Raw genomic sequence first — 14160 nt, 5'->3', positions numbered from 1 at the left:
AAAATATTTCGCAAGCATATTTGCTACAAACCATCTTTACGCTTGTTCAGCTTCTCAGCTAAGCCAACGAAAAGGAGGTGGGAAATCAGAATTGTTATGGTTTTTTTTTTTTAATTCAAAAGCAAAAAAAAGAAAGGAGATATTACTTGAAATGCGGATGACCCGAATAGGTTGGAATGTATAAGTTGAGGCGAATACAAGTTCTTCTCCCTTCAGACAATCAGTCATACCCGGCAGCCCTGAAATATCACATTACTCAGTAATCTATCCAAAAACTAACACTATTAACTTGTCCGAAAACTATCAGCTTCAAGTTGTTTAAAAATTCAAAAATTTCAGATGACTCGGAAATTGACAATCTCAACTGATCCAAAAACCAACGATTATCAATAACTCAGGAATTCACAATTAACCTTCCAGAACTAACAATCTCCACCAATCTGTTACTCGCCGGGAAATCTTGGAACCCTATTTTCTGCCTCAATCCTGAATGGAACGTTACCGCCAGATAACCTCCTTCCAATCCTGCCCTGCTGTACCACTACGAAAATCTTAGATCTCAGACGAATAAATGCTATATTTGGTTACATCTTGGAACCTGTTCATCTATCTTCCAAAACCCATTCGAGATTTTATCTATCGATAATAACATTCCTGCTGTATTTCAGTCTTTGTCCACACTTTACATAACTTAGTAAGATTACTGTAACTTACCGTATGTAGGAACATAAGTCAAGCATCGTTCTAACTCATCCAGAGATAAAAAGGTATGACTCATGATTAATTCGATTTTCACTACCTATCGATACGCAAGCCTTTATTTTATCCTAAATTTGATTTAAAGTTAACTATTCGATAAAATGGCTTAACTAACAATAGCACCAATATATCATATCAGTATTAAGTGTACCCTGTAAAAGAAATTACAAAATTAATTAACTTGAAGGATGTAAAAAGTATCGAAAAGTAATCAATTGAAAGTTTTTCTTCACCAATTTAATACAATTGAAAATTCCAATGACAAATTAATTTTTGATCAAAAATATTGCCAATACTATTTCTAATTATAAATTAATTTGTCGTTGTTATATCTGCAGAGTACAGTAATCGGTACAGTAATATGGTACCTCTTTCATATAATATCAGTATGAGCCGTACCTCTATTATTATTGTAATGATTTCTTTGTGAGTAAGTAACATGATAAACTGATAGGATTAGTGGAATAAATCGAATCTGATGATAACTGATAATCAAGTATCCCAAATATTAACATTTATTTTTGTGACAATTAGATGATTTTGGAACCTCATTCTTTGGTATCATTATTTGCAAACCAAAAAAAAAAAGGAAAAAAGAAAAGAAATGATGTTCACTCAATGAAAAATAGATTTTACACGATTGCCAGTTGTTTTGGAAGAAACCCTTATCATTCCAGTTTTCAGGTTTCAAAATTTGCATAAAAAATTTAGCTAATAAATTTTCTGGAACAAATCGTCTTAATCATATTCTAACATTTAACTGAAAATAGACACATCTGTAGGGTACGGTAATCAGTACAGTAATATGATATTTTCCCTAATATTGAGATTGTAAAATAATACTAAAAAGATAGATTTTTTAGTAGGATTCATATTGATATTTAAAAAATTATGTTGGTAGAATAAAGAGAAATGAATGATTGTACAATCCGAAAAGTAAAATGATGCAAAAACAAAAAGAGATTAACGAAAGATAATTATTGGTAATATCTGTTGATTGCATTCTTTGCAATTCCCGCATATTTGGAATTTTCTCAACATTGAGGATTCGCGGGTTGTCTGCTTATCATGTAAATTTGGTAAATCAATGGATACATTTTAGTGATAGCAGTTTCATTTTATGATTAATATGTTTGAAATAATTAGGAATTAATCAGTTTGCCAAGTTCTTCTTCCCACCATTTCTATCTAAAGTTTTTAAGTCTTATCTGGTGATTATGATCATTTAATCAATTGTTCATGAACACACCATCATAATTCGATGATTATTATCATCATTATCAACATTTCATTGTCATATATTTCGATAGTATTTTATAACTGCTATCAAGTATTTGATATGTACATTTATTATCGTTGATTAGAGATATTAATAGAAATGTAACCACAATTAGATTAGTTCACTGTTCCATTCCTTTTATTCTAACTCTAATACCTATTGTAACTGTTCCTACTGTAACTGCTGCTACCGTAACTTTTCCTACTGTAACTGTTGTTTCCGGTACCATTAACCACTTCTCGTACCCTTACTGTAAATGATGTCATTGTTGCTGAGTGTTTTTGGCTGGTAGATACAAGTTGCATACTCTCTCTTTTGATGAATTTTTGACTAATATTAGTGTATTCTTTGCTGACTTGTTTGAATTGTTTATTAGAAGGCTAACCTACGGTAGTAGTGATCGGAATATAATTTGAATCACCGTTACAGTACCATTGTAAAGATGGTAATGAATGAATAAAAAGGTAACCTGTATTTTTTTTTCCATTATCTTCTTCTTTTTGCTCAATTCCATATTAAAGGTTAAGCGAAACTTCAAACAATAAACATGACTTAAATTTTTGTAAAACAAATAAGGTCACTTCATTATCAAGGTTAGAATATTATCATCACAGTTATTACTATATCTCTCCTCTAAAATATAACTGTAATATCCATGTTTGCTTCTGTTTATACCAATGGACTATCTTGGAAATATGTAGTGGTCAACTGAGATTTTGGAAGTACGTAGTGGTCAACTGCATTTTTAGAAGTATATAACGGTCAATTGCATTCTTGGAAGTGCATGGTAGTAAATCGCATTCTTGAAAGTATCTGGTGATCAAGTGCGTAAAACTTGTTTGTGTTACTATTTCATAAGTTTTAGGATCAATTTCCAGCAAGGAACATCCTCTTTTTTAAAGAACTACTACAATTATCTTATGATTATTTCTTGCAATGTATGTGTATGAAATGGTATTAATTCTTCGAAACAAAAATAGCTTGACCTTTCACCTTAGATGAACATTAGTACGATATTCTGATATTTAAATAGTGCAAAAAAAGTAATCTTCTTGATGCAAAGAGTAATGGGTCATTTTTAATAAAGTCAGACGAAAGAAAATAGAAGTATCGAGAGGACAAAAATAGGTTAACTGAAAGGATGAGATCATCTCCTAAATCATTGCTAAACCCCCGCTTCATCCTGATGTTGAATAATTCTGGTATCTCGGAGAACAAAAAGCATTAGTTAACCATACTGAAACGCTAATTTTCATGGAGATACTGCTTTATCAAAGAAAGGGACAGTTATCGTGACATGCGTGGTTGCGACAAACCGAGATTGACTTATTTCTTCAGGATAAGATTTACGTGACATTTATATTTGTTTAGATGTGAGTTTCTTTTTTTTTTTTCCGTCATTTTACACAGCACTGTAAATGAACGTTGGAATGATTTTTATCCACTCGACAATGTCACCAATTGTATTAAAGTATGTGAATTGCGTGATAATTAACATAATCCTTATTTGAAATGCTTGCTTGTGTGTCATTCATAGCTAATCGTATGGCTAGAAAACTTGGAAACATTACATAAATATATTCTTATCACTTAGTTTTACTCAATTTCGGTATATAGCGCTTTTGACCACGGGATACTTATCACCAGCACCGAGCATTCTTGATCCAACCGTGCAAATAGCTTCCATCTTCTTCTGCGCATTTACAATTTGACTAATCTACGAGAACGAGAGAAAGAGTAGTATTAGAATGTAGAAATAAAGGATGAAGACGATGTGTTTGCATTCTTCTTTATTTAGGATAATTTCCATGCATAAATTAAATAATCACTGCATTTGAAATTAATGGAAGGATTACATACCATGCTACATTGTACTTTTGGTTTTTCCTTCCAGATGGTTTACTTTATCCTCGTAATTTATGGTTGAGGTGGGGATGATATGCCGTTATCATTCAGGTAATGTTTGTTTCGATCTCGTATTAACGGTTTGCACGATTTGTATGGCACAATAAATATATGTGGAATGGATTCAGGAAGTGAACCACCGGTAGGCTTCTTATTTCGAACACCAATTATCATTCCAAACATCCAACGTGTGAAACGAATAGCCGACTCACCTGACGAGGATATATATTACCTCGCAAGGTTCCCCATTTTTTTCTTTTTGTTCTTGTTTTTTCTTTATTTTTTGTTCTGATGTTTCAATGATAGTAGTGGTGTTATAAAATATCGACCAGAACAGACTGATTATTCCAGGCTACTATTTCTGAGAAATGACGCTATTATTTGCAAGAATGGTCCTTGTTGAAATGTTTTTATCCCCATAAAATATACTTAGGATATATTTAGGTATTGTCCTATTTCTGTCTGTCTCCCAGTCTGATTGGTTTTTCACTGGGGATTCCGGAATGTGCATCCGGCATCATACTTATTTCCTCCACATAAAACAGTTTTCAGATCCGGTTTGTGTTTGAATGTTGGATACGAATGTTCTTATAAGAAGACAGTAGATAGAACACTGTAAACACGCTGTGCAATATTGAAAACAGGTTTTCGACAGTGGGGAAGCTTTTAGCTGCAGGTAAGAAATGATTGGTCGGGAAGGATTGCATGAATTTAATACTTCTGCATTTCAGGTGGAGTAGAGGCGAATGGTAAGAAGTACTCGTATTTTCGAGGTATTGTTTGGCAGAAGGCTACGTCGAGCACATGATGGAACCACTGTGGGCTGCTGTGAAGCTAGCGTTCATCATGCAGTTATCGTCATTTTCCTCGAATATTTCGCCTGGGGATTACTTACCGTACCGGTCATTAATGTTCGTCTTTATTTGTATAGATTGGTGTCCTCCTTTCTTTTTTTATTTTCATTTTTTGCGCCAATATTCATCTTTGCTATCAAAACAAAATAAGGATTTATGATGGGTGCAGCACAGATTTCTTCATGTAATCGTTGGGGTAAAGTGAATCAGTACTTATTGTGGATGTTCGAAACTCCTTTATGGACGATATATCACGAAGTGGAATACTTCGTGAAAAGTGTGAACGATTTTGTTGATGTTACAATGAATTATAAACCATAGATATGTGGATAAATTGTAATGTGCAAGTTTCTTTTGGCCATTCCATCCTGAAATAATAATGGTTGAAATAAGCAGGATGATTGGTCTTGTTGACGTATTTCACGAGTGTAACAAATTTTTAATTTGTTGTATATGACAAATTTTGCAGGTACTGGCCGATACGTTCCCTACGAATAAATTCTTAATGAATGGTGTGATTCTTGGCATCAAAGGTCTGCTCTCGTTTTTGAGTGCGCCACTGCTTGGTGCTGTATCGGACAAGTGGGGACGCAAGTCATTTTTGCTGCTTACTGTATTTTTCACATGCATGCCTATACCATGCCTTAAAATCAGCCCATGGTTGGTGATTGTTTATTGCTTTGTACTTTTAACAAAAAAGAAATAGGAGGATTCAAGGAGTACGGAAGGTCGAACTTTTTGTTTTTTATCTCGTAAATTCACTAAATAAAAGTTGCAGAAAGGAAGCATCGATGCTGTAATGGTGGAATAAAATTTTTTGTTTCAGGTGGTATTTTGCTCTGTTTTCAATTAGTGGTCTATTTTCGATAACATTCAGTGTTGTACTTGCATACGTGGCTGACATCACCGACAAAGCTGACCGTTCAACTGCTTACGGCCTCATTTCTGCCACATTTGCAGCATCTTTAGTTACATCACCAGCACTTGGAGCATGGATTTCAGAGTCGTGGGGTGATGATAGCGTTGTTTTACTTGTATGTTTATCGTTTCAATTTCAGTACCTTTTAATGAGCAGTTCGGGCAACTGTTTATCTCTTGTTCATAAGTTATTTCGGATTAATACAAATATGTTAAAAAGAAAGTAAGGAAGGAGGAGATTGGTCCTAATTAATCATAACTGATATTAGTTGTAGGCCACAGTAATTGCAAGTTTGGATGTACTGTTTATATTACTGTTAGTGCCAGAATCATTACCTTCCCGTAATCGTCGAGCAGTAGATGCATTTCGCTGGCAGAGAGCCGATCCATTTGCAACATTACGAATTGTTTGGGAAGATCGTTTGGTGCTTCATTTGGCTGCTATTATTTTTTTAAGTTATCTTCCCGAAGCTGGTCAATTTTCCTGTTTTTTCGTTTATTTAAAGCTTATGGTTGGTTTTACTCCGGAAGCAGTCGCCATTTTTATCGGTAAGTGGTCAAATATTCCTACCTCTTTTATTTTTTGTTTTAGGTAAAATTGAATATGATGATCATAATTCTTTTACTTAAATCAAGTAGAGGTTGAGGATCCATGACGAAACTTTGTTGCCCCTGTATGACTTTAGTTGGCTGGGGTATGGTATTGCGGATATCCATGTCCTAATGATAATGCATAGAATTGAGCAATGCGTGCAGAAATCGTTTACGTTGATATGTCGGTTATTGCGTGTAACTCTAGCTCACGTTACTGGGAAAGCTATCGATATTTTAAATCACTGAGAGTCTTAAATAGACTTTTGAGTGTATCGATAAGATTGTCACAGCGCATGTCAATATATTTTACAGGACTTGTTGGTATATTGTCTGTTGTTGCTCAGACCGGCATACTTTTCCTTCTTACTAGCACTGTTGGCACGAAACATACAATAACTCTTGGTTTATCATTCCAGTTTGCTCAGTTATTATGGTCAGTTTGAGAAATATGCATTGCTTTACGAAAAGTTTCATATCCAATGCAAAAGCTTTGTATGCCCTGTCTTTGATGCATATTAGTAATATGATTGTTCAGGTATGGTTTGGGTACCAAATATTGGATGATGTGGGCTGCTGGTCTTCTGGTAGCGATGAGTCAATTGATTTATCCATCAATTAGTGCATTTGTTAGTATACACAGCGATCGTGATAAGCAAGGAACTGTACAGGGTGTCATTACCGGTGTTCGTGGATTATGCCAAGGTCATATTCTTTCTTTTGTAGCTGTTTTGAAATGAAATTCTTCAAAAATCCTTAATCTGTAATTCTCAAAACTTCATTACCGATGTGATTTTCTGCTAGATTCCAAAGAAAAACCTTTGAAAATTTACAGAAGCTAAAACTTGTTAATTTAACGTGTTGAATGTGATAACACATTTTCTTGAGTAACACCATAAAAAAGTTGGAGGGATGTAGAAGTTAAAAGGAAGTGAAAATATTGGAGAATGAAAAAACAGAAATGTGTGAAATTCTCACTGCGTTCTCCTTTCTCTTTTTCGACCTTCTTTTATAAATGAATGTCTTTTAGGCTTAGGTCCAGCCCTATTCGGTTTTATATTCTATTTGTTTGACATGGATTTAAATGTGGATAACGATGGTACGGGTCATGTTGGCATACCTCCTTTTCCGGTACCTCGCATAAGAATTCAGCCAATCATTTCACCGCGTCGAAATGAAACTGCAATTGAGAAACTGGCATTTAACTGGGTAAGTGTTACTGAGAAACTGTGAAGCTTGGAATACTACGAAATTCTAAGAAGCCTGGAAGTCCTGTCATTTCCATTTTGCAGCGATTAAAATGACTTATTATCATGAAATAAATGATTATTTCAGAAGGTAATCCCAGGACCGCCATTTTTTTTCGGATCGTTAATGGTATTACTCGCCTTATTTGTAAATTCATCGTTACCAAAGGTACCGTCAGTGAATACACGATTCTTCCGACGACCTAGCACTACACATAGTCGACAGTCATCAGATGATGCTTCGCGTTTACTTCAAAGCTCTTAGTTTATCTTTGGAGTAACTCTTCGTCATAACATCGTGTCAGAAATTGAAATGAGGTACATGTATTCAGAGAATAAAAGAATTTAATTGGATTGGAACTGCTAAGGTTATTTGGTTATTCTGTTATATGTATATATATATATATATATATTTGGTTACTCTGTTATATATATATATATATTTTTAATTGTTTATTTGTTATATATACCTTGCTGGAATGAATCGCTGAAGTTATGCGTTATGCAGCGAGTAGTTGCTATTGGCCACCAACCTATGCAAGTTTCTCCCAATCAAAACTAGGATTTTGTGGGAGTGGTGTGCGCAAAATGCCATTATTCAATTCTGATCTCGAGTTATTGTGATACTGATTCGTATATTTATAGTACCTTCCGAGCCTATCATAAATACCCACAGAAAAGTGCACAACGATGAGGATAATACTTGGCTTCCTTCACTGTCATTAGGATTTTAATTATTGGTAATACTGGGCTCTAGAATATGTGGGAATGTGCCCTTAAGATTTTTTATTATTTGTTGTTTTTAGATTTTGTAGACTTAAATGATAGCATTGAATTATGTGTGTTTTCTATGGTGCATGAAAAGAATGGCCATTTATTCATCTTTATTCCATTGTTGTATATCTGAACTTCCTTGTTTTTTTCTTTTTTTTTTTATTTATTGTCAGAAGGGATTGAAAAACTGTCATCTTTGCTTATACATTGCTTCTGTGTGATTTGTATTATTCCACAGGCTTTTTTGTTATTTTATTTGCGTAGTATCTCTCTTAATCTGTATCTCTTTTCACTTTATTTCATTGCGTATTTTATAGAAGCTGTGATGTATAACGTCAAAACATTTTCTTATACGTACTTTTTCCAGTTATATGTTTATCAATTTTGTAATTTTGAATTTCGTGCGAAAACCTCACTATTTGATCAGTTTTCATACTATATGTTTTCCCGGATTGGAGTTTTGGTAAAGACCGGGCTTTCGATTTAGCGCGTGTAAATTTCATGCAGGTAAAAATTGTAGAATTTTTTAATTTGAATACTTCGTATATGTTTTGAATTTATCAAAAAGAATTGAGTAAAAAGGATATGCTCCAAATGACCGTTTATTTGTCAACCAGTATAGTAACAAGATCCAATATGTATTTCTCATGAAAAGATGGACATCTTGCCATAGAGATTTTCATGCAACATTTTTATTTATGTTATCTTTCCCTATGTTTCTACATCGAAAATCAGTTACTTCTTTCCGCTGCTTAAACATATGCGATTTTCTTAGGACACATCATGCAAGCGTAATTTCCCTAGTTTAAAGAAGAATAACGGTCATTCTCATGTTTGCTTGCTATTCTTTGTCTCAACTGGTATTTCTAAATTACGAACTTAATTTGCTACCTGCGATCAAATTCTTCGTTTATTGGTGATTTATATTATCATATTGTTAAGTTATCCGTCTTTGATTGGTCACTTCATTATGTTTTTAATTAACAGATTAGTTTTAGACACATTAAAAACGAGTAATACAGTTATTTCCGCCAGTTCATATTGTTTTCTTGGAAAAAAAAAATGAAGCGCAAGGGAGATGATGCATCGGAATTAATTGACCGGAAACGTGAAAAACAACGATTAGTATGCATGCAGATTGATGATTACATTGAGGAGATCATGTTACCTGATGCCGAAAGACGTAAACTGGAAACGTTGGCTGAGTCAGTGAAGAGTACTATTTATGCAGCTAAGGAAGCAAGAATTGCTCATCAGGTTAATTATCTTACGTGTATTTCCACTTATCGTTTATAAGGGTTGCCTGAAGTGACGCAGCAAATTATTGTGTAAGATCTTTTTTTTTTCCAGATATTATGAAGTTTTTTCACTAGTAATAGTCGTCAGCTGCTATCAGATAATGCTTACTGAATTTGAAGTTTTGATCTTACTGAAGTCAAAAGTAATCTTCCACATTATTTGCATATGTTTCGTTTTTGAACATTTCAGATGAACGATCTGCAGGAACTGCATTTAGGCAAAATTCGTTTTCCATTATCATTACCGTTTAATTTGGAATTAAGTAGTGTTAAATCATCGTGTGATTGTCGTTGGATCCATCCTGTTAAAATCGATACCTTAGGCAGTTGGCGTGTTGGTCATCAGACAAAAATGGATCCCGTTTTGGATCTGATCATTATTATACCTCAGGTTCATTGGCTTTTTTGCTCTATTTTTCTCATAATTTTTGCTTCACTTTTTTTCTCGGTGATTTAAGAAAAGCTCACAATTCTGAATGTTCCAGGATTATTTTGGTTCGCGCGATTACCTCAATTTTGCATACTTCGTCAAACGTGCTCACTATGCTTGTCAGGTAGCACGGATTTTGATAAAAACGGAGTTGTCGGTTAAATTTGGACTGGATCATTTCGACACATTGAAACCTTTATTGTTTCTATCAGAAAAAGGCGATATCTTTTTACTGTTATTAGCTGTAATTAATACGTTTCACGCCACAAAAGAAATATTTTTTTTTCTGTATTTTTAGAAAAAAAAACAAACGGTTTTAAAATTTGAAACTCCGAGTGAATATTACAAATAACTTTTCGCATCATAACTAATTGGGATTCCATTCCAGGACATGAAAATGATGGATTCTTGCGGATTCATTTTGCACCTCCTCGAGAATTCACGAAGATTTCTCGATTTCGTCCAGAAAATAATAATTTAAGGCCCTCTTTCTGTTCTGCTCACTTCGGATCTCTCGGTCAGTGAGTGCAGCTGTTTTGAAAATTGCTGTTGATTAGACTTACGAGAACGGTAGAAATAGACAGACAGAAATTAGAATGAAAAAAAGGAAGTAAAAGATTATCACTACTGTTAGCATCACGGAACATACTGAGTTAGAATACAAAATCCACTGTTCAAAGCACTGAAATTGGTATCTATCGAACCGTTGATCTAATTAACCTGTTTTCGTTGTCATTCCCGAAGTAGTCAATGAGCTATTGCAGGTATCGATACACCTACACCGGTCTATAATTCAAAGATATTAATTGATGTGTTACGCGAAGAAATTGAATCCAAGCATGAAGCTTTTTTCCAGCAAAGACCGAACTTTTTAAAAGCTTTTATTATGATACGTTCGTGGATGCTTCAGAGGGGTTTCATTCAGGTATTCTTTTACTTCTCATTCTTTGTTACTTTACTTTGTTTCATATCAAAAATTAGTTGAAGCAGTATTTGCTTTAAAGGCAGTTATTTCACATACTTCGATTTAAGGGCGTATCTGGCCCATAAAAAATAGAAGACTTTTGAACTGATTTCTCTCCGTTTTTTACCTTTTCCGGATTGTAAAAATTCACTGTAATTCTAAAGTCATTGTATATTCGGAATCAAAAGGCTATAGTTACAAATATTTTTGGCAGGAAGAGAACCTATTATCCGTCTCAAAATACGTTTTTTTTCTTCTAGAGAGTTGATGGTTTTTCGGATTTGCTATTAGCAACGTGGCTTATATACATTAACGTTCAAGAAGTTTCCTTTGCTCAGGCATCTGTTTTCGACATTATCACAGGATTTTTCTCCTCTATCAGTGAGTTCATTTTCTGGTCGTATCTTCATTAACTAAGTGAAGTACTAATAGGGACGAGTCAAGCAGAAAGAGAGGAATTTATTATTTTAAGATGATGGGAAAAAAATGTATTTGTTTTTATGATATATCTTTAAGAGGGAGTAAACAGTTTAATCTAAATTTACTTGTGTAAAATGATAAATTTCAGTATCAATAAACTGGAAAGAGTCTCGATTGGGTTTGTGTGATAATGATGCGTTATACTCACAGTTCTCATCACACTTTGACTTTGTATTCCTCGATCATACAGGATATCTCAATTTGGCTGCATCTTTGAGCGCCACTGCTATGGAGCAGATTCGTACTGCTGCCACCGATGCTATAACCAAGATTAATAGCTTCAGTGAATTTGATCATCTTTTTGTAAAAAGTCATCCTTTTACTACAGCTTTCGACCAATATATCAGGTATTTTATTCGAGAAAAATCCCTTTCTGTCTCGAGTTTCGATGCCATGATTTTATAACAAAAGAAATTTTTTAAGGATACGATTACCTCAACCCTATCTACAAAATACTTTCCAAAAAATGTGCAGTGCAGAGTGCGTAAGCACGTGTAACGATCTATTGCTAATATTCAAACGCAGGCTAGTTCCACTGCTGAAAGAAGCTTTGTCGGATAGGATTGTGAATTTCGATTTTTTTACATCTGTTCAACAGATCACACCGGTAGGTTTATCAATTTTAGTGATCCATTTCGTGTTTTTTTGTTTTGAACTTTACATAGAAGAGTGTGTCAATAAAAGTTAATCTTCATATAGTGAGTTATTTGGAAAGGAAATAGCTGGGAACTTCCGAAAGACAAGGAGGATACTTTATTAAAAACCACTTTTGATGACAACATAATCGCTGGTTGCAGTGGGACGTATGTACGGAAAGAGAGAAATGTACTACGGATGAGGTAGCGCTGCTAATTGGATTTCGACTTTCGACAAAGTGGAATAATTTATTAACACGTGGTCCACCAGCAAAGTCATCGGATGCAGTACATTTTCGTCAGTTCTGGGGTGAAATCTGTGAATTGCGCAAGTTTCCGGATAATGCAATCTGTGAAGCAGTTGTCTGGGGTTCCAATAATGTCACTGCACTTATTTGCCAACATATTCTTCAGAGGTAGATTTTCCATGTGTTTGTTTATCATACGTTTTAATCATCGCTGACAGTTTTTATATCTTCTCTAGAATTCTTATTATGAAAGAAAGTAGTCAGTCTTATCAGATGTCTTAAATTACACTTACTACAAGATTAGAAAGTGGTATTGATGATTTTACATTGTTTTAGACATTTGAAATTAGAAGCGTGTAATGTGGAAGAGCGAACGTTAAAGGTGGAAGAGATCTTACCTAATGCAGTGGACAGGTATAGTGTAATTGGAAGAGCTTACGACAAATTATGCCAAATACTTCGGATGGTGCAAGACTTGCCTCTTCTTATCACAAATATCCATCCTGTGTCTACTTATTTAAGACGAACTGCGGTATCATTCACTTATTTTCTTTTTAATTGTAATGAAATCTTGCATTTCATTGGAATTTATTTGCATCACTTTGAATAATGAACATCAGTTTGCGTTGGCTGACTACATTCTATCAACACTTCAGTGATTTTTTCTGATCTGAAATAGTTTTACACCGATATTTCTCAAAAATTTATCAACCAACTTATCAGTGGTAAAATTAAATCACTTTTCATTAATTTCGTTATTGGCAAAGTATTATGTGTGTCGAATCTTAAATTAACCCTAGAGTTAATTTAATTACATACTTCATGTCTTGTGCATTACGATGTTGTAACCAAACGTATCGTCCATTTTATTTTCAGCTAAATAATTTGTTTTTTTTTCTTTTTTATCATATTTTCTTTTTTTTCAAATGTTTTTACAGCCCTTCCCACCTCTCTCTACTAATGCAGTGGTCGAAAGATGCAGTGCTGCCATTAAAGATTCTGTAGCACTTCCGTTGTCACACACCTCACCACCTTATTTGCCCAGCGTAGAAGGTTTCTGTTTTCTATCACCAAGTAGTATTTTCATTCAATTTTGAGACATTATTTCTTTTTATAATGCATTACATCCTTGAAGGGACAAAAATTGGTATATTTGTTTTTTTTGTTTCATCAGACATATGATTGATTCTGTATATAGTGCAAATAACAATGGAGCAGAGTGGAAAATGGGGCGATGATCTGGGCGCTATTGCTCGGCTAAAAACTGCCTTTTACATCGAACTGTCAAAAATATTGAAGGAGAAACATTCAATGCAAGCTATTCCCTTCGATAGTTATTTAATTGTTCATTTTGTAAGTATGTTTTTTTCTTTTTTTTTATCATTATAATTGAAACTGTTTACGAATGAGAAGGCAAATTTAACTTCCAGCTTTTATCAACTATTGTGTTTTTATTTTTCAGAACACCGTTGTGTTTCGTTTGGTGATAGCCTACCAGAAGGAAGTGCATATAATGAGGAAATTAAACGGTGGCAAGACGGGTATTCTAAAAGATAGCCCAGCGTCAAAGTTGAAAGAGCTGGAAGTAATATTAGAGCCTCAACTTACTGCATTGCTACACAGGTAAGTATAATAATTTCAGGTTTAGATGATTATATTTGAGTTTTATGCACGAAGAAGGAAATGACCTTTTCTCGACCAGTTTCTGAGAAGATTATTGTATATATATATATATATATATATATATATATATATATATATATATATATATATATATA

At 34.0% G+C, this 14160-nt stretch overlaps 3 protein-coding genes across 4 annotated transcripts in view; 2 read left to right on the top strand and 1 right to left on the bottom strand.

Annotated features, from left to right (window-relative positions):
• Positions 1–778, bottom strand: part of LOAG_06232 (hypothetical protein) — a gene marked incomplete at its 5' end in the record, with an annotated part of 10065 nt that extends 9287 nt beyond the window's left edge. Inside the window, 2 exons of the mRNA XM_020447094.1 lie at positions 147–239; positions 715–778. Of these exons, the coding sequence (XP_020302639.1) occupies positions 147–239; positions 715–778 (157 nt within the window). The remainder of the gene's footprint in view (positions 1–146; positions 240–714) is intronic.
• Positions 779–4689: 3911 nt separating this feature from the next.
• LOAG_07733 (hippocampus abundant transcript 1a) lies at positions 4690–7887 on the top strand (the record flags this gene model as incomplete). The annotated part of the gene is made up of 8 exons (XM_003143266.2): positions 4690–4854; positions 5267–5457; positions 5624–5831; positions 5991–6264; positions 6622–6742; positions 6845–7011; positions 7337–7515; positions 7642–7887. 8 exons carry the CDS (start codon positions 4690–4692, stop codon positions 7816–7818), a joined length of 1482 nt encoding a protein of 493 aa, XP_003143314.1. The 3' UTR covers positions 7819–7887.
• Positions 7888–9317: 1430 nt separating this feature from the next.
• Positions 9318–14160, top strand: part of LOAG_17974 — a gene marked incomplete at its 5' end in the record, with an annotated part of 9986 nt that continues 5143 nt past the window's right edge. Inside the window, 14 exons of one of the 2 annotated variants that reach the window (XM_020450643.1) lie at positions 9318–9584; positions 9816–10016; positions 10111–10299; positions 10354–10390; positions 10444–10572; positions 10820–10980; positions 11280–11400; positions 11588–11846; positions 11923–12106; positions 12297–12550; positions 12719–12914; positions 13321–13435; positions 13581–13735; positions 13845–14005. In XM_020450643.1, coding sequence (XP_020305649.1) covers positions 9390–9584; positions 9816–10016; positions 10111–10299; positions 10354–10390; positions 10444–10572; positions 10820–10980; positions 11280–11400; positions 11588–11846; positions 11923–12106; positions 12297–12550; positions 12719–12914; positions 13321–13435; positions 13581–13735; positions 13845–14005 — 2357 coding nt within the window. The remainder of the gene's footprint in view (positions 9585–9815; positions 10017–10110; positions 10300–10353; positions 10391–10443; positions 10573–10819; positions 10981–11279; positions 11401–11587; positions 11847–11922; positions 12107–12296; positions 12551–12718; positions 12915–13320; positions 13436–13580; positions 13736–13844; positions 14006–14160) is intronic. The other variant, XM_020450644.1, reaches the window with a different exon arrangement.

This window comes from Loa loa (genome assembly GCF_000183805.2).
Source record: "Loa loa unplaced genomic scaffold supercont3.165, whole genome shotgun sequence".
Lineage (NCBI taxonomy): Eukaryota > Metazoa > Nematoda > Chromadorea > Rhabditida > Onchocercidae > Loa > Loa loa.
The sequence above is the reverse complement of the archived record's forward strand: the minus strand, read 5'-3'. Positions and strand labels throughout refer to the sequence as shown.